Raw genomic sequence first — 25,979 nt, 5'->3', positions numbered from 1 at the left:
CTTTAGAGACATTTATCTCATTTGATCTTCATAATACCACCATCAGCTAAGTGCTACTGATATATTATCCCCATTTTTCAGAAAATGAAAACCAGGCTGACAGATGTTAAGTTATTTGTCTAGGGATAACTGCTACCAAGTGACCAAAATAGAATTCAAATTTAAGTGTTTCTAACTTCATCTCCAATTCTCACAATGCCAAGCCTGTAACTAACACTTACATATTCCTAACTATCCTTGCTGATGGATCTCCTACTAAGTCTCAAAACTCTGCACTAAAGTAACTTTCATTGTCCCTGGCAGAGCCTTTACAAGAATAGCTACTATAGAAATCTTAGCCATTAATGGAAACTATTTCCAGAGTGCCCAGACTCCAATTTCAGGAGGGTACAAGAAAGCTCTTTCCAGCATTAGAGGGTCAAACCTCACTACTTCCAATATTCCTTGGAGACTCTCTGGAGCCTCAAATGTCAGAAGTTTCCCTTTTCTCTTCAAATCCACTAGATTTCTATTATCACTGCTCTGGGGAGAACAAAACCCTAGGAACCACTGCCATGATTACAGAATATAAGAAGCAGGAAAAGGATAGTTTTTTTCAGGTTAGTGGAAGGTACTTTTTCCATCAGTTTTTGATAGGGAAAATATATCTCATTTCTTAACTGGGACTGAATACATTTTCTAATAAAAACTGTTAAAAATGATGATTAATTCTATAATATTAGTACTATAGTTTACTTCCCCCACAGGTCAAAATGACTTCAGAAATCAGTGGCCTTTTGTCTATTTTAAGATTATTTCTCTGAGAAAACAACTATCAAGTTTCTAATAGGTAACTAAAAAAGCAACTTCTATAATACAACCTGTTTGCATGCTAAGGATTATCTGTTTGATTTAGTTTTATCTGTCATTTTTCTGTACTGTTTGATTAACTAGTACATACACTGCATTAAGTTAACAATATTAACTGAAAGAAAAAAGACCCAAAATGTACTGATTAAATTAAAATCTACAATAATAGTTTTTTCATCAAGAAAGAAGACTGTACCTCATCAAAACTATGAATCACCCTATCAACTTGCACACTGCTCTGCACACAACAGATGTTTAATAAGTGTTTTCTGTTGTAGAAGAATAGAGTATTATGGAGGCAGGGAACACTGCTAGTAGAATATAGCAGTACTTTATATAATGAAGGTGCTGGCTGAATTAACAGAATATCAATACTAAAAAATGACTAATTAAGGAAATAAAATAGTGATGGGGTAAGGTAATTATTTGGATAAAAAAATAAAGATAAAGGAGATGAATGAGTCAAAGATAACTGCAAAATTTTAAGCCTGAGAAAACAGAATAAGAAAGTCCAAAGCAAAACTGGAAAAATGGGCAATTAGGTCCAAAAAGTCACCTTTAAGTATTCTCAGTTTTAAGCAAAAGAAGCACAAATACAAGTATTTGCTAAAGATATAGGATAACTGGAAGAAAAAACTGGAGATTGTTGGGATGTTTTCATGAAAAGCCAAAGGAAGTGGATAAACTATAGAAGATAAACAGAGATGATCAAATGGTAAAGGACTGATCCTTTTGAGAGAGGTCGAAAATAACAGGTAAGAGGAAGAGAAGATAGCAGAAGTGTTGGGAGATGAAACAAGAGTGTGACATTCTCTCAATACAACATGTTCTTTCACTTTATGCAATTAAAAGTAACTCTTTAAGGTAGATGATGTAAAATAGACTGTGCTAAATACGCTTATTTTATGAACTGCAGATTCTTTTTTCCAGGAAAAATAATGAATCCTCTCAAGTACACTGAGGTCACTATCTGTTCTGTTTCTTGTATCCAAGGCTACTGTTTTCATTTCCCCCTTCAGATTTCATAACATCAGGATTTCACTAGAAAGTAATATTTAACTTAGTTAAAATTTACAGATTTGTATTTTAAATAAAAAGGTCATAGTACTTAAAAAGGGGAGAGGGGTTGTGTGGAGAATACTTTTAAGCATGTACATTGAGTACAACCTATTTTTCAAAATACATGTTTTCTACTGCTCATATACAAGCGGCTTACTTTATAAGTCCAGCCACCTGGAGACAAGGTGAATGCTTTTTATAAAATAATGTCAGAGCGCTCTTTGGAAAAAGTATATTCATAAGCTAACAACAGCCCTAGAATTTCAAATTTGTCTCCAATATAATTAAAGATTATGCTGAGGAAAGATTAAGTACCAGAGTTTAAATGCAAAAAGTGACATTTACCTAAAGCTCAGTAGCCTCACTGATAACTATGTGCTCATATGTTTAAATTACGGTAGACCCACAAGAAAAAAAAAAAGTTTATGCATTTAAATTAATCTAGATTGTGTAGGCTGAAAAGAATAAACTTAAAAAAGAATTCTGCTCTTCAACTTGGGTTGTGTTGTTGTGTAGGACACAAGTAACATCGAAACCTTTATCTAACCTTTAAAAGGCATGAGTTTAAAAAAAAAAAAAAAAGAACTGCAGAGGTAATCGAGTTAACAGAATATGAACAGAACATAGAAAATAGTTGTGTGACTAAATTCTTCCAAATGGTAGGCACATTCTGCAGTTCTTCATTGTGAGAGCTCTTTATTCCCATCAAAGGTTATGCCCAAGAATACATCTGCTGGCTGGTCCAACAAAGGGGAAGAGCTTTAAATAAAATTTAGGAAAAAGACAATTCCTCTCTCTTCCAAGAGCAGGCCCACTCACATTCTAAGAGGCTTATCACTATACCAAGTTTGGGTATTAGGTAGCAGGTGATGAATTTTTTCAATCACAACTCCAAAAATAACAGATATCAGGGAGTGCTTGTCAAGAAAGCATCCACACTGTTTTAGATATATGTGTATGTATTTATACAGGTAGCTAGATAGATCTATCTATTCATACACACACACACATACACATATACATTCACACACAAATACTTTTGTACTTTTTTTGTCAAATATATATCAACAAACTGTTCTACTCCCTTTTACTCTTATGAGAAATGTTAGTATTCAATCATAAAATATAACTATTTCCCTAAATTTTTTTTAACTTTCATGCCTTTTAAAGGTTCGATCAAGGTTTCAGGCAGATATAGTAGTTCTTAATAGGGAACTAGGTTCATGCAACATCCTCATGTTTTGGTTATAATATAAACAAAACACAAATAATCTTTTAAATAATGGATTAATAAACACAATCTTGATTAATCGGTCTTTTTTTCCTTTCATGCCTGGCTGGCTATTTAGTATTCATAACTTACATAAAACTACTAATGTACTTCATTTACTCTACCATCTCAAAACGATTTCTATTTACAATGATCTAAAGAGGTACTCAAAACTCAAATTGAATCCTATGAATCATTAAAAACATAGTATTAATAAATAGGGTGGTATCAAACATAAAAAATTGGCCTAAATGAATCACATGCCATAACACACACACATGCCTTAAAGTTAAAACTATGATAAATAAATAAATCTAGTTGAAATAAATAAATAAAATCATGAAAATTACAAGACTGTGAAGAAACAAAAACTAAAATGTTAAAAACTATGTTACACAAAATTGGTGCCCCCTACACTAGTTTCCAACAAGAAAATCCTAAAGATATCTTCATTGTTTTAACATACTCAAAAACTCAACAACCTCATTCTCTAAAAATGTTATGCTTTGTTCTCCAGTTTAAATATTTATTCCAATATTAAAACTGACAGTTGATGAGAAAATGGGAGGGGTACATGCATAAGCAAAAGATTTATTAGAATCAAGTTTATGTGCACATATTTAAAGAAACAAAATATGCACATTTTAATTGTGGCAGCTGATTTTAACCTGAAATGGTTTTTCCTATTGGAAATGAAGAATTATTCAGGCAAAAGAAAACAGTAGTTTAAAAATTAACAAGGAGAGTTGCAGCTAATAAAAATACTTTATTTTATAAAAGTAGGAAACCCAAATATGTGCCTTCCCAAAGCTATTAAAATGCTTCAATGTTCACCACAGAGCTTTCATTTACTCACTTCCGATGGGTGTGGTCCATGCCACTGTTAGGTATTCTTTCCACTTTTGCATTTTTCTGCCCACATATATTTCCATAGCTGTCGTATCCTGACACTAGTCTTGCTGCTGCACCTGTTGCTATTGAAAAGCCACAAATAAATCCCTAGAAAAGAAGCAGAAAAAATAAATAAATAAATAAATAAACCAGTATACTGTCTCAATAGCAACAGTCACAGCCTGACACCCAGATGCCCGCCCTGCTTCTGTCTGTTCCAAGGGAACAAAGGACTTTCTTCTAATAACTGAGAGTAACAATATTCCACTGTTTGCCTGATTTTCCATCTAACTCAAAGGGAAAATACCCCCAAGTAAAACCATGGGAAACACTACTTACAATTGTAAACAAACAAATTTTTTGCAGGAGGGAGTTGATACATTTTAACAAAACCATGTTTTAAACTAAAAAGTAGCAGAGGCAAAGGGAAAGAAACATTTTTTTTTTCCTTTGAAGAGTAGTTGTAGCTATTTGTGTGCACCAGAATCATTCTTATTTCAACAAGCAAAACAAATGCCTTCCAGCTTTAATAAAGTTTTAAACAAGAGAGTGGATTTTACAATGCAGTATTTACAAAGTACTTTACATAGATGGGAGACACAGAAAAGCACTAAGGATCAGTTATGCTTGTAAAGGTTATTTCATTACATGGCCATATGCATTAGCACAATACCTAAGGCAAACAGTGGGAGACTTTAAAGAGTATACTATTCTTGCTAAATCAAGGATGAACTGGCTGAAATAAGGAAACAAAGACTAAATTCAACCCAAGGATGTTCATGACAAGAAAGGGAAAAGAAGAGATACTGGAATCGCAACTGACCAATTAAATCTATTTGGGGAAAAGGCTGAAGTTTTAAAAAAATTAAACAAATTGCATTGTAAAGTATTTATCTTTTACTGTCTTTATTAGACTGATTAATGAAAATAAGTCAGAGCCAATAAGCTGTATTAACAATTTGCATAGTTCTTAAGAAGCAAAAGATGAGATTAGTATTAGAATACTAATGCAAAGTAGCCATGATAGATTTCAAGTCTATTTTTGAAGTCAAGTGCTGAAAGTTCTATTTGATAATTCATATCTGACCATATAGGGTAATTAATACACATGAAAGAAATCAATCAAAAATGTTTTCCCAAGTATTTTTCCTTCCCACCTCAAACTACTTTCTGCCCTAAAATGGCAACTACTGTTGCCACAGAAGCTCCTCTAGATGAAACTGCTTTTATCTGAAAAGATTAATAGTTATTCCAACCTGACAGATTATTAACCACTCATTGATTTCATATCACAGGATTGCAGATTTAGAATCAGAAGGATTGCTAAGGAGGAAATTGAGGGCTAGAGGAATTGAGTAATTTGCCAATGTATTCATACAGCTATTAAAGTAAAGAACTGGCATTTGATCCCAGGTCCTCTGATTTTTAAATCTACCACTCTATCCATTGTACTATGCCAAAAGAAGGAGAAAAAGTCATTAAGATCCTATTTGTCTACTCTCATACAGCTGCTTTTCATTTTCCTCTTCATTTTTGCACATTTTTTACCTTTTGAAAGAGTTATTAGTCAATTTCCCAACATATCCAACCCTCTAGGGAAAAGCCAGAGGTGAATAAGAAGTGTATCAGATAACTAGTCCTTCCTGCTTCTAGATTTACTAGCACCATAAATCTTGAAAAGAAGACAGACACAGAGAAAGACAGAGGCAGATACAGAGGGATGGAGAACCATAAACAAGAATTCCCTTTAATGGAATTCACCTAAGCAATCAATCAATAGCATTTATTAAGAATTTATTATGTACCAAGAACTGTGTGAAGACCAAAGAATACAAAGACAAAAGTACACACATGCACATGGGCATGCACATTTACACACACACACACACACACACACACACACACACACACACTCCCTGACTTCGAAGAGCTTATTTTCTAATTGGAAAGTCAGCAAGCAAACCATGTACATACAAGACATATACTGTGGAAATGGAAGGTAATCTCAGAAGAAAAGCATTAACAATGGAGGAATACAGGAAAGACTTCTTGCATTAGGTAGGAATTTAGATGAGATTTGAAGGAAGCAAGGGAAGCCAGGAGACAGAATGAAAAAGTTCTAGTCATAGATTAAAGCCAATAAAAGGTCATCAAGTCAGATGATAAGATTGTCACTTACAAGGAATAGCAAAAAGGCCAGTGGCATTGAAATTTAACATCACAGGAAAGGGGAGTAGATTGCATTAAAATGGAATAGTAAAATTGATCAGTGATGAACAGAACCAGCTACATCCAGAGAAAAAACACTGGGAAATGAATATGGACTGCCTGCATTTTTGTTTTTCTTCCCAGGTTATTTTTGGTTTTCTAAATCCGATTTTTCTTGTGCAACAAGAAAACTGTATAAATATATACACATATATTGTATGTAAGATATACTTTAACATGTTTAACATGTATAAGACTGCCTGCCATCTAGGGGAGGGGGTGGAGGGAAGGAAGGGAAACATTGGAACAGAAGTGATTGCAAGGGACAATGTTGAAAAATTACCCATACATATGTTCTGTCAATAAAAAGCTATAATAATTTTTAAAAAACAAGGAATGATAAGGAGTCAAATTCTACAAGGTTTTAAAAGGCAAAAAAAAAGGGTTTGATCCTAAAGATAATAGGGAACCACTGGAGTTTATTAAGAAGTATGGTCAGAAGATTAGAAGGGAAGCAATAAAGTGGGAAAACATTTTTACAAAGGTTCTGATAAAGGCCTCATTTCCAAAATATATAGAGAATTATCTCTAATTTATAAGAAATCAAGCCATTCTCCAATTGATAAATGGTCAAAGGATATGAACAGACAATTCTCAGAAGAAGAAATTGAAACTACTTCTAGTCATATGAAAAGATGCTCCAAGTCATTATTAATCAGAGAAATGCAAATTAAGACAACTCTGAGATGCCACTACACACCTGTCAGATTGGTTAGAACGACAGGGAAAGATAATGCAAAATGATGGAGGGGATGTGGGAAAACTGAGACACTGATACATTGTTGGTGGAATTGTGAATACATCCAGCCATTCTGGAGAGCGATTTGGAACTATGCCCAAAAAGTTATCAAACTGTGCATATCCTTTGATCCAGCAGTGTTTCTACTGGGCTTATACCCCAAAGAGATACTAAAGAAGGGAAAGGGACCCACATGTGCAAAAATGTTTGTGGCAGCCCTTTTTGTAGTGGCCAGAAACTGGAAACTGAACGGATGTCCATCAGTTGGAGAATAGATGAATAAATTGTGGCATATGAATGTTATGGAATATTTCTGTTCTCTAAGAAACGACTAGCAAGATGATTTCCGAGAGGCCTGGAGAGACTTACATGAATTGATGCTGAGTGAAATGAGCAGGACCAGGAGATCATTATATACTTCAACAACAATACTATATGATGATCAATTCTGATGGACGTGGCTCTCTTCAACAATAAGATGAACCAAATCAGTTCCAATAGACCAGTAATGAACTGAACTAGCTACATTCAGGGAAAGAACTCTGGGAGATGACTATGAACCACTACATAGAATTCCCAATCCCTCTATTTGTGTCCGCCTGCACTTTTGATTTCCTTCACAAGTTAATTGTACAGTATTTCAAATACGATTCTTTTTGTGAAGCAAAATAACTGTATGGACATGTATACATATATTATATTTAACATATACTTTAACATATATAACATGTATTGGTCAACCTTCCATCTGGAGGAGGGGATGGGGGAAGGAGGAGAAAAATTGTAACAAAAGATTTTGTAACTGTCAATGCTGAAAAATTACCCATGCATATATCTTGTAAATAAAAAGCTATTAAAAAAAAAAAGAAGTATGGTCAGAACTGTGTTTTAGAAAGATCATTTTGGTAACTATGTGGAAACTGATTAGAATGAGAGACTGAAGATCTGATGAGAGAATTGGATTTCATAGTTTTAATTTTAATTTCTTTTATTTTAATATATCTGAAGCACCTTTTCCACATAGTCATTGATTATATGCTATTCTTTTAATAAGTATTTATTCATATGTTTTTACTATTTATCAACTGGGGAATAACTTTGGTTCTTAAGTAGTTATATCAATTCCTTATAAATCTTCAATAGAAGATTTGCTGCAAAGATTTTCTTCTAGGTAACCACTTCTCTTCTAAGTTTAAATGAGACTGATTTTGGTTATGCAGAAAATTTTTAATTCTGTGTAATCAAAATTATCTTATCTATTGTGATTCTGGTTGGTCAATAACTTACTTTCCTCATTGTTGTGAAAGGTATCTCTTTTCTTGCTCATAGGCTATGTAAATATTTAGACTTTATTGTGATATATGGTAAGAAATTTTTAACTAAATCTAATTTCTGCCATTCTGCTTTCTAGGTTTCTTTAGCAGTGTTTTCTCAAAGAGTGAGTCCACAGTAACTATTTTCAGTTTTTTTTTAAATACAATGTTACTATTCAACTACTTATGAATTCTGAGTAACTTATTAGTACAAGTGAATAATTTTGTTTTCAGTACCAAAATATTTACATGATTACTGTATAATCTGATTAAGTATAAGTCATGATTAAGTATAATTTAAGATCTTATATAACAAGGTCCTGTTTATTCCCACTTTTTTCATTATTTCCCTTGAGAGTCTTAACTCTTAGCTCATCCAGTTGAACACTTTTCTAGCCCTACAAAGCAGTCCTTTGGTAGTTTAAACTGCAAGACTGCATTTTCAATTAATTTAGCTAATATTGTCATTTTTATTATATTGATATGACTAAAGCCATAAGTAGTTAAATCTCTAAAATTATTCTGGCTTGTCTTTACAAATTCTGGAAAGAGTATTTTATAGTTGTATTCATAATTGCTACATGTTGGTGAAGAAGGGACCCCGAAACTCTCTAAACTCCTTATCCTGCAGCTATGGGACCCTGCCTGAGGGACACAAGGTAAACAGCTTCATTCTGTTACCTAGGTGGGGTTGGTTTAGTCTTGAGCTAAAGAATTCCAACCCTCTTCAATTGAAGATTTTTTATTCAATTCCATGTGGAACTAGCTAGCTCAATCTAAAATCCAGCTTGTAGATAAAAAGAACAAACTTGGAATTCCACCCACTAGCCCAGCCCCCATGGAGCAGGCCTAGCTTGTAGCCAAAGCTCCTATTATAAAAGAGTCAATTTTAAACTCATTTCTTTGCAGAAGACCTGCTATGCCATGCCATGTTATGCCATGCTACGATATTCCATGCTATGCCAAGGAAACCTCTGCCCACTGGAATAATATTCTTTTCCAGTGTTACCCTCTCTTTATCCTCACCTACTTCCCTAATCAGATTTTTTGCCTTTCTGTTGGGATTTCTCTAAATTTCACTTCTCTGCCAGAACTCCTCCACTGAGAAATACAACCTTTCTATTCTTGCATAGTAAAGGCTGACTTCCCAATGTCTAAAATAAACCTCTTTTATCAATCTAGATTTTGAGGTTTGTAAATTCCTTTACAGAGAATCTTTGCGCCACCAGAAGGGAGTTCCCCCAAACTCCCTACCCTTGTGCTGAATCCCAAGGGGGTGTAGGGGAGCCAAACTTCTCCATTTGATTCCCTGAACCCTGAACCTGCCACTAGACCTTATCATTTAACTCCCTGACCACCAGAAACCCTAATCTCATTTTGGTTCCCTAAATCTAGACCTCATCATTTGGCTCCCTGACAGAAAGGAACCTCAAAACCTAAACCTCATCATTGGTAGCTAGACCTCCAAATATTTTACACATTCTTTGGATACTTTTAATAGAAATTATTTGTCTTTCTCTTTCTGTTGGATTTTGGTCATAACACTTATCTTACTTTTTACTTATTTCACTTGATTTTTAATTGGGTCTCTAGGATACTCTAAGTAATGTTATTTCCAATAAGTAATGATTATTTCTTCTTTCTTCTACTTATTCTATTTGTTTTTCTTGATTTATTATTATAGCTAGCATTTTTATAACTATATAAAATAATAAAGGTGACTTATCTCTGATATTACTAGAAAGTCCTCTCACATTTTCACATTACAAATATAGCCAGCTCTTGGTTTTAGACAGATACTATTGCAGAATATTCAATTCATTCCTATAGCCTTTTTGTGTTTTATTTTTTTTTATTTATGTTAATACTTTTACAAAAGAGAATACAGCATTTTGTCAAAAGCTTTTCCTGTAACTTTTGATTTTCTGATATATTTTCTACTGTTTTTGATATTGATAATTTCTAAATATTAAACCAACCTTGTATCCCTTAAGTATATTCAACCTAGTAAATTGTATATTTTCTTTACAATGTCGCAACCCCTAATGTTTTATTCACTATTATGGCAATAATGTTTAATAGAAATATTGTTTCTAAAAGAAATATTTTCTTTTTCTACTTTATTAATCCCTAGTTAGGTATCAAGACCTTCATTTTATATTAAGGGATTGGTTACCATCTCTTCTTCCCCTATCCTTGTAAAGAATTCATATCATATTATAATTAATCATTCTTTGAAAATTTGATAGAATTCCCTTGAAAACTCATCTAGTCCTGAAGATTTTTTAAATTGGGGGGTTCATTTATGGCTTATTAAATGTCATTTTTTTTTTGAGATATGGGATTTGCCTCTATTGATTGTTCTGTTAATCTAGGTACTTTTTATCTTTAAAGATGTGAAGTTATTTTAAAATATTTATTAATTTGATTTAAGTAACCAGTTGTATTGGCATATAATGGACACAACAATCCTGATAAATTTCCATTATTCCATCATTTTCTGTGAATTCTTTTTCATTTTTAATGGTAGAAATTCAGTTTTCCTCTCCATTTTTAAAAGATATGATTAGCTAATGATTTGCATGTTACTTTTTTTTTTAATCAGCTCCTAGAAAGACTGAGTCCAAAGGGCAGAATAGGAGAAAGCAATTTAGCCTTTCTACTCATAAATACTCCAACAACTATCTAAAAAGAATGCCAGACCATAGTAATTGGGAAATTGAAGGAAATGATTGATTTTTCACACTCAAGATTATAGAAGGGAACAACAAGCAAATGGCCAAGATAGAAACTATGGAATGGGGTGACTGGACTCAGTGTCTAGAACTATGAGCTAGGTCAGCTGTTCAGAGACAATCAGAACTGACTTCAGATTTATCTAGTGGTCCAGATCAGCAGTTCCAGATCTTCTAGGAATACTGGGATATGGACTCATTATCTAGAGTACATCAATCCAGGGTTGCCCAGAGCATATCATGAATTCAGTCTCTAGCCTAATACTTCAGCCCATGGCATCAGCAAAGAGAATGGTGTTTTCTTCCAAAGGGGACCAGGGGCAATAACACAACAAAAAGGTTGTCTCCTACAATTGCAAGGACTGGAGATTCATCCCTAAGAGCTCCTAGCTAGGCTGACAACGCAGTTCACAGGAAGAATAACTTTACCAAAAAAAAAAAAAAAAAAGATAAAGCGCCATTATAATACCAGGTATAGCCAAGACTTTAATCTAGAAAAGGAGTATTCCAAAATACCCATAAGCAGAGCCTCAAAAAAAAAGCACAGCTTACCCACAAGATAAATTAGAATTCTTAGAAGAATTTCTAAAATACCTAGGTATTAGAATTTTTTTTAATTAAAAGTGATATTACAAATGAAGTGAGTGGTAGCAGAAGGAATTAAAAAAGAAATGAGAGTTTAAAAGGAGACTTGGAAAGAAAATTAACAACTTATCTGAAGAAACAAAAAACCTACCCAAATAATAGACTACTTCCCAAATTAAAATGGACCAAAGTTAATGACTCCATAAGAAAAAAAAAAATTAAAACAAAGTTTAAAATGGAGGAGGGGAAAAGGAAACTGACCTGGAAAACATAACAAGGAAAAATAAGAATCACTGCACTACCTTAAAGCCTAGAACAAAAAGAAAAAATAAAAGTACTAGTCGAAAAAAACAAGAAAGAAAACTGCCTGAATTTAGTTGAACCAGAGACAATAGGGATAAAGAATTTACCTGAAAAAAAAAAATCCTCAAATTAAAACTCAGAGCAAAACTCTAGAGCTTTCAAATTAAAGAAAAAAAAATACTGTAAGTAACCACAAAGAAAAAGTTCAAATACTGGGAAACCACAGTTAGGATCACAAAAGATTTAGTAGCTATACTTATTATAGGGGAATTTAAAGAACAATATTCCAAAAGGCAAATGATATATGCTTACAAACAAGAATGGCATTTAGCAAAACTGAATATAATCTTTTTTTAAAAAGAAAAAAATTTATTTGTAAAAGTTTTATTTTTCAGTTTCCTCCCCATTTCCCTCTCTTATCAAATGAGAACGTAAGAAGTACAATATCCATTATACATCGGAAGTCATGTAAAACACAAAACTGAATGTAATCCTAAAAGAAGAGGTGGGGAGGAGATAAACCTTTAAAGAAATAGAAGATTTTCAAGCATTCCTGGTGAAACGAGTAAAATCGAATAGAAACTTTGAAATACAAACACAAGAATAAAGATCAACATTTAAAATTAAATTGAAGTGTACTTAGAAAAGACTGCATTAAATGTCTGCTTTCTAATGCAGAGAGATGCAGGATAGAAATGAGATATGCATTTTCTGAAAAGTATAACAATATCAGGAATCATAAAAGAAATCAAATAAGATGAAGAATCAGGGGTGATTTTTTTGAATGTTTTTAAAAGAAAGGGAAGGAAGAGGATTCTGAGAAGATAGCAGAATGGATCAAAACCTTTCAAGGTTTTCAGATTTCCCCCATAAATATAACAAAATTGCACTTCAGGGTAAATATAAAGCAGTGAAAAATAAGTAAGATGTGAGGCAGAACAGGAGACCTTCTAGTGCAATCCTAGAAGACATAAAAACCCCATTTTGGGGAGTTTAACTGGCAAAGTATCAAACATCTCCAGGCTAGCTCCACAGAAAAAGCAAGTGGGGAACCTTGCGGCTAGCTGGAGAAAGCCTCAGCCTGAATAACAGGAACTTTCACTTCACAAACATCTCAGGAGTCTGGGGTTTGAGTTCAGGAAGACTGAGCAAACCTCTGCAGATTAGGAATGTCAGGCCCAGCTGTGCTGCTGAAACAAGGGCCAAGAAAAAAACCAACAAACCTGGTGAATGCAAAACCAGTGGGACAGGGATGGTACTGGTTAGGGGTACTTGCAAGAAAGTAAAACTTTTGGTTTGGGGTTCTGGGTCATAGAGGAGAGCTAAAGAGAAGCTAGAGGCACCATCCCTCCCCTCTCCACTTTAATATTAGAGGTGTTTACACTAACATTTTTCATTAAAAAAAAAAAAAGAAAGAAAAGAAAAGAAACAGGTAAAGAAGAAAAAAACCAACAATAGAAACTTACCATGGGAATGGAGAATACTGAAGTTTATCTTCAGAGGAGAACAGTGAAATAAAAAAAAAAAAGTTTTAGAAAAAAGTAATGTTAAAAGGCTACCTACCCAGAAAGAATTTATAGAAGAACTCAAAAAAAGATTTCAAAAATCAAATGAGATGGAGGGAAAGCTTAAAAAAAAAAAAAAAAAAAGAAAAAAGAAAAAGGAAAGGAAAGAAAGGAAGAAGAACCATAGAAGAAAAACAGGATTGTGAAAAAAAAGTTGACCAACTAGAAAAGGTATTCAAAGAAATAATTAATTCTTTGAAAGTTAGAATTGGGTAGACTTGTGATGGAGAGAGTCATCCACACCTAGAGAGAGGAGTAAGGACACTAAATGTGCATCATAGCATAGTATTTTCATCTTTGTTGTTGTTGTTTTGCTTTTTTTCCTTTATCATTTTTCTCCTTTTAATCTAATTTTTCTTACACAGCATGATAAATGTGGAAATATATTTAGAAGAATTGCACATATTTAACCTATACTGGATTATTTGCTGTCTAGGAAGGAGGTGAGGAGGGAAAAAAGACATTTGGAACACAAGGTTTTGCAAGGGAGGATATTGAAAACTATCTTCACATGTATTTTGAAAAATGAAAAGCTATTATTATTTTAAAAAAAAAGAAGAAGAAAATTAGGATTGGGCAAAGGAAACCAGTGAAGCTATAAGAAAACAAGAAATAAGAAAACAAAATAGAAAGAATAAAAACATAGAACAGAAGGTGAAACATAAGAAAAACAGCAGATCTGGAGAACAGATTAAGAAGAGAAAGCATATGAATAATTGATCATGGTCTTGAAAGTCATGACCAAAAAAAAACCCTTGCCAAATAATGCAAGAAATAATCAAAGAAAATTGTCCTAGAGTGATAGAACATGAGGGAAAATAGAGAAAAAAAAATCAGATTATCACCTATGTGGAAAACATATAGGAAAGAGATCCATAGGAATGTTATCATCAAATTTCAAAACCTCCAGATCAAAAAGAAAATTTTACAAGAAACAAAACAAAACAAATTCAATATGCTGGAGCTATAATTAGAATTATACAGGATTTATCTGCAATTACAACAAAAGACTGAAGATTCTGGAATAACATATATTGACAAGTACAAGAACTAGGCCTATGGCCAAAAAAAAAAACCAAATCTAACAAAACTAACCATAATAATGAATGGGAAAAAAAGAATCAACAAACTTCCAGATTTTCAGGGTTTTGTCTCAATCTAACCTGAACTTAATAGAAAATTTAATATATAAGAGCCAATATCAAAGATTAATTTAAAAGAACTTAACATGGATAAATTATGTTTTTATATGAGAATAAAAATGAAAATATGTTTACGATTGACATCAGTAATTGGGTAACTCAAAAGAAAGATTGGAGCAGAGCTAAATATGATATGGCTCTAAAACGCAAAACTAACTAGGAAGTAAATATAATTATATTATAAATAACAATTATTCTCATGTTGAGAATGGGTTAAACAGAGGGTGTGTGTGTGTGTGTGTGTGTGTGTGTGTGTGTGTGTGTGTGTGTGATGAAGGGTATATAGCACCCTCCAAAATCTATAAAGAAATAAAAGGGGAAGGAATAGGATAAGATAGGTACAGAAGGTTATGTAGACTTATAGCAGTGGGACAAGGTGTACAGATTACGATTAAAGAATAAAGAAGGAAGGAAAGGGTGTGAGGAGAAGATAAAGGAGGGATTCATGGGTGGGGGAGGTAAAGTAATAGCAAGTCAAATCAAGGAATAGTATTAAAGTAGAAAAATTAACAGAGATAGGAAGTAAGAAATATATACAAACACTACAACAAGAATCAGGAGTAGAATTTATTAGAAAATTTCAAACTCAAACTTAAAAATCCAATTAAGAGAGAAATATACATTACATGCCAGCATATTAATATTATTTTAGATGCATGTTTAACTGGAGCCTGTTTGGGGAAGGTGGGGAGAAAAGAATAAAGTAAAAAGTGCACAGCAGAGAATAAAAGAATTACCTACAAGGAAACAAAGAAAAGATGAGCAGTCATGAATATAATCTATTATATACTTCTGAAATGGAAATTTATTGTTATATATTTTGAATCCTTTCTGATGTTCTACCAGGCATATGACAATTTTTTAAAATTTCTTTTTCTATTTTTTTTTTTGTATTTAGTTTAACAAAAAAGTGAAATAAAATAAAAAAGTAAGTTGGGGAAGGAAAACTAAAGGAGAAGTGGGAAGAATTCAGAGAGGACTTATCTCACATAACAAGAGGGAGCAAGTAGAAATCAGCACAGATGAAGAAGGGTCTGGGGTGCAGCAAACAAATTCAATTTCATCTGAAATGATAAAAGCAAAATAGAACACATACACACAGAGTTTAATGAATAAATATATTTAATTCAATAGGGAAATTGAAAGAAACAAGAATGGGGATAATAAGAAGAGTACAAAGAAAGGATTAGTCATTAAGAAATCTAATCCTAATTTGAGAAAGCAAACAAGGGAGAAAAAAAATCTTTGTGACAAATCTCTGAAAAGAACCAGTTATCCAAGAAATCTAAGCTTTCCATAAACTCTATTTTAAAACATTCCAGATTACTGAAAATTTGCTATATACATCCACCTGATTGGTAAAGTGAACAAAAATGGAAAATGACAAATGCTGAAGGGGCTACAGGGGAAAAGTATATTGAGATATTGTTGGATGAACTGCAAATTGGTATAGCTATTCTGGAAAGCAATTTGGAAGTATGACCAAAAGTTACACTATTGGGTATATCCCCTGAATGAACAATATCTTGATGAGGTCTATGCCCAAAGAAAATCAAATAAAGAGAGAATGCCACATATAAAAATGTATATCTATGTATGTGCATAGACATAGTTACACAAAGAAACCCTAATTTGTTTATACATATGACATGTATACATATAGTTATATGTATTACATTTATAAATGTACATATTTACAGCAGCTCTTTTTTTTTTTTTTGGGTGGCAAAGAAATAGAAAACAAAAGATACTCCTCAATTATGGGATTGCTAAACTAATTATATCAATTGAATGGGATGGAATAGCACTATATTGTAAAAAATGTTGAAACAGATAGTTTCAGGAAACCACTTGGTAAGAACACATATGGATTAGGATAGAGTGAAATGAGCAACTGGAACAATTTAAGCTATGATATAAAAACTGCAAAAACAACTCTGAAAGACTAAGAACTTTGCTTGACAGTAAAACTATGAACTAATGTTAGAATGAGACCCATCTATCTGGACATGGATGATGTGGGATGGGTGTTTGTTTTATTATGTTTGGTTTTTTTTTTTTTTTCCTTTTTTCAATGAGTGAAGGAGTATGAAAAAAGAAATAACAAATACTAATTTTTTTAAAAATAAGATTTAAATTTTTAAAAAGTGACAGTTTTAGAGAAACCTGGAGAGAACTACATGAACTGATACAACACAAAGTGAGCAGAGATAGAACAATTTATACAAAGCAAGAGAAATATGAGAACAAAACAATGGAAAATACAGGAATTCTGGTCAATGCAATAAATAAGAGGATTAAACAATCATATTACAAAGGCAACAGTATTAGTATACAAAATGAGACATATTTTTTGGACATGGCCAGTAAGGGAATTTGCTCTGCTTGATTATGTATAATTGTTATAAGGGTCTGTTTTTAGTTTTTGTCTGTTTGTCGTTTTTCTCTCCAATATTGGGTGCAGAGGAAGAAATGGAGACTGTAAAGGAGAGAAAATAATTTTGTTAATTGAAAAGAATATGAATAAATTATATTAAAAAATCAGCTCCTGGTTTTAGCTATTTTGTATTTTAATTTATCATTTTTAACTGTATCACTTTTTTTTATTTTAATTTTTTTTTGATGAGTCAATTGAGTTTAAGTGTCTTGCCCAGAGTTACATAGCTAGGAAGTGTTAAGTGTCTGAAGCCAGATTTTAACTCAGGTCCTCCTGACTTCAGGACTGGTGCTCTATCCACTTCACCACCTAGCTGCCCTAATTGTATCACTTTTTAAAATTTTTCTTTCTGAGGGGTTTGGTTAAGGGTTTCATTTCCAATTTTTGTAATACACCAAATGCATTTTGACAAAATATTTAAATATGTAAATTTTCTTCTACAGATTGTTTGGGTTACATCTCCCCAAATCATAGATTTGTTAATGTAATATATTTTGATATAAAACTTTCTGTATTATCCATGTATTATTTTCAACTTTCTTTTATGGAGTTTATAAAAGTGAGATTATGAGATGTCCACTTCTCAGTCCTTCATGCTCACCTTCTCATGCACTTAATATATGAAAATACAAATTCATTCTACTGCCTCATCATTTTTCCCTAATTTATTCTTTTCTCATCTTACTTTTCTTTTCTCTCTTAAAAGCAACAAAATAGAATAAAATACTAACCATCTCCTATGTTTGTCTTACTTAACTCCTCTGTTAACACCTGAAGACATTGGATTCTGAAAGGACTTTTGTCTTTTCCTTTTAAAAAATATTTCATCATTGTTTAATGATAACTAATTGCACAAATGTATTTATTTAGATTTCTAGTTTTCTTTTGATTCATATCTCATTTCAAAGTTCTTTTTTCTTTCTCAATTCTAGTGAGCTATTCTCTATTCTATTAAAAATCTATTTTCTCTGACAGAAATAATACTCAAATTTGTAGGGAAATCATCTTGGCTATAAATCTTTCGCTTTTTGGAATATCACATTCCTTTTTTTTTTTTTTTTTTTTTGAATATCACATTCCTAAATTATCTCTTCTTTATAGCAGTTGCTGGCAAGTTCTGTATGATTTTTGATTATAGTTTTGTATGATCTTTGATTATAATACCTTGACTTTTGAACTGTTTCTTTTTTGATACTTGCACACATACCCATATGTAATTACATATATATATATGTGTGTATATATATATATATATATATATATATATATATATATATATACACACACACACACACACACACACCTGTGTGTGTACAGAGATATATTTACATATCTTTCTCTCTCTCTATGTATATATAGTTAGATCTCTTACCCAAACACATACATATATATATACATATATTTATGTATATATATATTATATTCACCCATACATCCATATATGTATACAGGGTTGGGTGAGTGTGTTTGTGTGTGTTTAATCAAGCAACTCTGATTTGGGGCTTTGATATTCTTGGGAATTTTCTGTTTGGAGTTTCTTTACAGAGATGATTGATAGATTCTATTTATTCTTACTTCTCTGGTTCTAATTGATTGACACAATTTTCTTTTTTTGAAATATGGTGTCCCTGTTTTTTATTTGGATATGGTTTTCAAAGAGTTTATTCCTAAATTATCTCTCTTTAATCTGCTTTCTAGGTCAGTTGTTTTTGATTCTGTGACATTTTCTTCTGATAGTTATGTTTCTTTCCCCCACCTCCATTGTAAGAAGGATCCCCAGGTCAACTATGTATTCATTCCACTCCAGGCTGATTGCTTTAATCTCTACAAGGCTTTCCACCATGATCCTCTGCTGAATACCTTCAACTTTCTACCAACTTGTAGTTTTCATTTATGCCTTATCTTCCCCCTTAATGTAGCATAAAATGTATACTACTCTAGGACAAGAACTACCTTTCTTCCTACTTATAATTGTAATTCTAATCTTTAATATAGTACCTGGAACATAATTATATGCTTGATAAATGATTATTGACCAGATAAGACAACTTACAAAATGTTATTTTTTCTTTTTAAAAAAATCACCCTACATTGGTTTAAAATTTTAAATATTTTATTTTTTAAACTTCTAAAATTATTTTAATATAAATTTTAATTATTAGATATTAAGTAAAATGAATATTTACATATACCATAAAATAGAGCAGTTCCAAATTCTCTTCCTTCCTCATACTCTTCCCTCATCCATTGGGAAGACAAGCAATTTAAGATACATTATACATGTGAAGTCATGCAAAATATTTCTATATTAGTCATGCTCCTCCCCCCAAAATAATAAGGACAAGAAAATAAAGAAAATGAGACAAGTAGGTTTCAATCTATACTCAATGATCCTCAGTTCTCTTTCTGGGTATTTTTCATAAATGACTTTGAAGTCGCCTTGTATCATTTTCTAGATCAGAGGTATAAAGGTTTTCATGGTCGATCATCCTTACATTATTATTGTTACTGTGTACAATGTTCTCCTGGTTCCACTCACTTCAATTTACATCAGTTCATAACAGTCTTCCCAGATTTTCCAAAATCATCCCCTTGTTATTTCTTATATACCACATATACTCATATACCACAATTTGTTCACTCATTCCCTAATTGATGAGCATTGTCTCAATTTCTAATTCTTTGCCACCCCAAAAAACAGCTGCTATAAATATTTTTTTAATAAAGGTCCTTTTCCCTTTTCTTTGTACTCTTTCAGATCGCAGAGTTGGTAAGATATTTCTGGGTCAAAGAGTATGTATAGTTCTATAACCCTTGGCATAGTTCCAAATTGCCTCCAGAATGCTTGGATCAGTTAAAACAATGTATTAGTGTCCAGTTTTTCCCACATGTCTTCCAATATTTGTTATTTTCCTTTTCTGTAATATCAACCAATCTGATAAGTGTGAACTGGTACCTTAGAGTTGCATTAATTTGCATTTTTCTAATTCATAGTGATTTAGAGCCTTTTTTCCATTTGACCACAAATAGCTTTGATTTCTTCATCTGAAAACTGCCTGTTCATTCATATCTTTTGATCACTCCTCAATTGAGGAATGATTTGTATTCTATAAATTTGATTCCATTCTCATTTGAGAAATGAGGCTTTTTAATCAGAAAAATCTGTTGTGAAAAACTACTAGTTTGGTCATCCTGCCATCTAGGGGAGGGAGTGGGAGGAAGGAGGGAAAAAATTGGAACAAAAGGTTTGGCAATTGTCAATGCTATAAAATTACCCATGCATATAACTTGTAAATAAAAAGCTATAAAAAAAAATTACCAGTTTCCTACTTTCCTTCTAATGTTTGCTGCATTTGTTTTGTTGGTGAAAAATATTTTTAATTTCATGTGATCAACATTATTATTATTTATATGAACCTCATTATCTCTTGTTTTGTCTTAAACATTTATCTATAGATCTGACAGGTAAATCTATACTTAATATATCATCTTTCATGTCCATAAATGCTTCTTTTTACATATTCTTTTATGTGAGGCATTTTCCCCATTCTTCTTTTCTCTTCCTCCTCCCACTCCTTCTTTTTTGTCCATTCATTTTCTTTTCAAGATCATTCCAACACAACTGATTCATTCCCATAGCATCTGTTTATGTAGGAAGGTCCTTCTAACTGCCCTAATAATGAGAAAGTTGTTTGGAGTTATATGTATCATTTTTCCATATAGGAATGTAAATAATTTCATCTTATTGAGTCCATTATGATTTCTCTTTTGTGTTACCTTTTATGACTTTTTTTTTGACTCATGTTTGAATGTCAAATTTTCTATTCAGCTCTGATCTTTCCATCAAGAATGCTTGAAAGCCTTCCATTTCACCATATATTCATTTTTTTCCCCTTGAAGAACTATACTCAGTTTTGCTAGAGTATTATTATTCTTGATTGTAATATTTGCTTCTTTTGTGTTCCAGAATATCACATGCCAAGCTCTCTATTGCTTTAATTATCTAAATCTTGCGTGATCCTGATTGTAGCTCCACAATATTTGAATTGTTTCTTTCTGGCCGCTTGAAATATTTTCTCTTTGACTTGGGAACTCTGGAACTTGGCTATATACTACTCCTGGGAATTTTCATTTGGAGAGCTCTTTCAGGAAGTGACCACTGGATCCTTTCCATTTGTATTTTATTCTCTGGTTCTAGAATATTGGATTAGTCTTCCTTTATAATTTTTTGAAATATGATATGGATGTTCTTTCTTTGAGCATGGCTTTCAGATAATCCAATAATTCCTAAATTATCTCCTTATTTATTTTCCAGGTCAGTTGTTATTTCAATGAGATATTTCACATTTTCTTCTATTTTGTTTTCATTCTTTTGGATTTGTTTTATTGTTTCTAGATGTCTCATGGTATCATTAGTTTCTACTTGCCCAATTTTAGTTTTAAAGGAATTATTTTCATTTTATATTTCTAGATGCTTACTTGAATAAAATAGAGAAAGAGAAGATCAATGAATTGGGCATGCAACTAAAAAAGTTAGAAAAGAACAAATTAACTCCCCTCCTAATTAAATACCAAATTTGAAATTCCCAAAAATAAAAGAGATGATCAAAATTGAGAGTAAAACTATTGAAGTAATAAACAAAAAGTTGGTTTTGTGAAAAAAAACCAAGGAAATAGATAAACTTTAGTTAATTTGATTAGGAAAGGGAAAGAAGAAGATCAAATTGCTAGTGTCAAAAATGAAAAGGGTGAATGTTCCACCAATGAGGAGGAGATGATGAATACTTACAAAAATATAGCTTGCCAAATTACTAAAGGAGGAAATAAATTACTTAAAATAATCCCATTTTAGAAAAATAAATTGAACTAGGAATTATTTTCTTCAGCAAGGTTTTCTACCTCTTCTCTTTGTCTATTTGGCCAATTCTACCTTTTTTTTTGGTTACTAAGGCAATTGGGATTAAGTGACTTGCCGAAGGTCCAAGAAGTTTTAAGTGTCTGAGGGCAGATTTGAATTCAGGTCCTCCTGACTTCAGGGCTGGTACTCTATTACATCAACTAGCTGCCCCTAGTCAATTTTACCTTTTATTAAGGAGTTTTTTCACCAAGTTAGTTTTTTAGCTCTCTTTACCTTTTGGCCAATTCTATTTTTAAGGTATAATAATTGTTATTTGTTATAATACTTTGTTATTTTTTGTGTCTATTTTACCAAGCTATCAATCACAGTTTTTTTGCATCATCCTCATTTCTTTTCCTAATTTTTCCTCTACTACTCTTATTTGGTAATAAAGTTGTGGGTTTTTTTTTTTTTAACTTTTTCAGGAAATCTTGTTGAGCTTGAATCCAATTCATATTTTTTCTTTGAGAGTTTGCTTGTTGCTGTTTTGACATCATTGTCTTCTTCTAAATTTCTGTCTTGAGCTTTCCTGTCATCATAGCAACTTTTTATGGTCAGTTTTATTGTTCTTTGCTCATTTCCCCAACCTCTTTCTTGATTTTGAAACATTAAACTACACATGGACTCTATTTTTGGTAGGTGGGAGGTACTTTCAAAAGTTTTTTGCACTTTTCAGAATTAATTCTGAAGCTTTAAAAGTTTTCAATGGTTCCAAGATAGTGTGATCTGAGAAGATCTATGGTCAATGCTCTGGTCTGCATTCTGGTCTTTAGAGAGGATCCATCAACGCCTGATCCTGATCTCTTAAAGCTACAGATGATAGTGTACCTCAAGGGCTCCCTTTATCTGCCATTCTATCCCTAATCACGTGAGCTCAAACACCTGGGATTATAATTAATTTTCTTTATTTTTCCCCCAATATCTAGCCAATCACCAATTTCTGCTTGAATCTTGAATAGCTCTCAGCTTCTTCAATCCTACAGGATAACAATCTCCTAACTAATCTGCCCCTCTTTTCTATGTCAAACATTGTTGACATTTTATCTCATTTGAGCCTCACGAAAAGGCCTGTGAAAAAGGTATAACAGGTATTGTTGTTGCCATATTAAAGATGAAGAAACTAAAGATCAGAGAGGTAAATGACCTGCTGTGGTCACACAGTAAAGTATTAGAGGTGCTTCTCACTTTCCTTCCCCCCTGCAAAAGAAAAAAAAAGTTCTATTTTATGAAATACCACAACTTCTAACTTGGAGAATCTGCCTATAATGTAAAGGAAGTAACATGTGTTCACTTTTCCATTTTGTTGCAAAAGGGATAGAATTTTACACTTTTAAAAGCACACCAAAATAAATAAGTAAACAAGCAAACAAACAACTAAATAAATAAAAGCACACATAATATTTGACCCACAGATACTACAGATAAGGACATCTCCCAAGGAAGTTCTACATATACCAAAATAGCTTTAAAATATAGTTTATAAGCAAAATAGTTTGTAAGCATTTTCTTTTGGGTGGAAGCAAATACGTATAACACTGATGCCCACTACTTTGGAAATAGCTAACCAAGTTTAAATATATGCTATGAATGGAATATTATCACTATGTTTTAAGAAATGATGACTTTGAAGGGGAAAAGGATACAGGAGGAAATTTAAGAATATAAAAGCAAGATAAAATTATAAAATTTATTTTTAATAAAAACTTATGAATATGACAAATACAGGGAAGCAAGAAGACTACCATAAACTGGTACAGAGTGAAACAAGCTGAAACAGAAAAGCAATATATACAACAACAACAAAAGGAACAATAAGAATAACAATATGAAGATGATGAAAGTGAATTAATTCTGTGTAACTATGACTAAGCTTGGACCTAAGGAAGAATGATAGTAATAGGCTCTTTGACAAAAGTCAAAGTCTTTAACTGCAAAAGTGGAAGAATGTGCAATATTACACGAATTCAGATTTTTCACCCTGCTGATTGGTTTTTTTGGATTTCCCTTCCCATTGATCCCCTTTTATTCTTTTTTTATAGAGGATGGATTTCTGGAAGAGAAAGGGGGGAAGAATACACTCAGAAATGTTAAGCGATGTAAAAATAAAAGATAGAAATAAAATTTATTTTAAAAAAACTATTATTTCATATCTATATTTATAAGATTATCCATTGAATAGCTATTGAAAATTTTCCTACTATTAAAGAACTGTATAATAAATTATACTAAGGAGTTATTATATATTTAAAAATTATGAAATGTTATTCTATAAAAGACCAACATTAATACATTGATGATAAACTCCTCACCAAATAGAAATGGCTGATGAAAAAGACTTGGAAAGCAACAGTGTTAATTATGCTAATCATTGAAAGAGCACAAGAGTATGTGGTAAATTTTTTTAAAAGTTGCAAAAGGATCTATTCTAACTTTAGGCTGAATAAAAAAGAGGCATAAAATTTTAAATGGGATATAATTTCTCCACTTAGAGGTGGAGATTTTTAAAAGATACTAAGTTCCAAAAAACTTCTGCAATACTGGGTAGAAAAAAAGAAAAAAACAACACAGGAAATGAAAATGGGTAAATCAAAAGATTCTGCGAAATTGACAGGTTGGTCAAAAGTAGATAACAACTTAATTATTTTTGCAAAACTGGGTACAAAAGCAAAAGAAGAAATAGTGAAACTCTGGATAAAAAGAAATAACCCACATAATGTCCTTAATTGATAATAGGAATATATATTTATTGGAGACAGTTATCTCTAGGAAAGCCAGATTACAAACAGGAAATTAAAAGAACTATGTTATAATGCAGTCTTACAACTTCATAACATAATGGATTTGTAACAACTTTATAAAATATTTAGGCAACTTTCTATAAGGTATGTCTACAGCTTGAATATAAGGACACATTAAAGTGGTGTAAGAAAGAAAGCCTCAAGAGAAAAAAAATTGGACTTTGAAGATGTAGTCATTTAAAACTGGGTTGACTAATCAAGCGCACTCTAGGGAATTGTGATGGATAGCATACCTTTCAAGATCTCTACCTATTTCTATGCTATATAATTTGATAATCCCTCAACACCATTAAAAAAATCCCTTTAAAAATCATCTAGAAATAAACAAAGCAATTATTCTTGCATTTCAAAGTGCACATGGTGGGTCTTAACTGCCATCCAAATTATATTAATCACCATTACATTAAAATATTTCAGCACACAAAGCTAATCATCCCCTAAACCAAACCCTTAACATCAATGATTGCATTTCACAGAACTATTTTCATACAAAAAATCAAAATCATGGTTAACCCATGTTCTATATATATATAATTCTGAGATCAAGGGCTATTTATGCTAGAATTAAAATCAGAGGGAGGAAGTTTATAATTTAATTCTACTGTAGAACTATCTCTGCCTCTACTCATGTATATTATACATAATCTATCAGAACTGACAATCTGTTGGAATTTTTAAAGTTTAAGAGCCAAGAAAATAGATATAATAACATTTTAAAAGTGCTCTTAGGCATAGAGTGAAGCTTGAACTACCATTTTTCTCCCATCTCTTAAGAAAACAAAAATCTATTCTTATATGTTTCATTACTTTTTATTATAAAGACCAGAGCAAATTCATAAGTTCACCAAATAAAACCATGCAATTTAAAGCATGAGGAGAACTTTAAGATTATATAATTCAACTTCCTAACATTCATATCCAGAAACTGAGGCTCAGGGAGGTAAATTGATTGATTCGAGATCACAGAGTTATTGAGTGGCAGAGAAGAGTTATCCAACAAAGACCCAGACTTTTTCTTGATTTAATGGACTCATAATCATCAGAATTGTTCAAGCAGAGGCTATATGA

At 32.1% G+C, this 25,979-nt stretch overlaps 1 protein-coding gene across 3 annotated transcripts in view; it reads right to left on the bottom strand.

Annotated features, from left to right (window-relative positions):
- SLC44A1 (solute carrier family 44 member 1) overlaps nucleotides 1-25,979 on the bottom strand; it is a 205,725-nt gene that overhangs the window by 122,793 nt on the left and 56,953 nt on the right. For all 3 annotated transcript variants that reach the window (XM_051967106.1, XM_051967115.1, XM_051967098.1), the window contains exon 3: nucleotides 4,035-4,177. In XM_051967106.1, the coding sequence (XP_051823066.1) occupies nucleotides 4,035-4,177 (143 nt within the window). The remainder of the gene's footprint in view (nucleotides 1-4,034; nucleotides 4,178-25,979) is intronic.

The sequence above is a fragment of the Antechinus flavipes genome, chromosome 1, assembly GCF_016432865.1.
Source record: "Antechinus flavipes isolate AdamAnt ecotype Samford, QLD, Australia chromosome 1, AdamAnt_v2, whole genome shotgun sequence".
In the NCBI taxonomy this organism is placed as follows: domain Eukaryota; kingdom Metazoa; phylum Chordata; class Mammalia; order Dasyuromorphia; family Dasyuridae; genus Antechinus; species Antechinus flavipes.
This window is presented reverse-complemented; position numbering and strand designations above follow the sequence as displayed.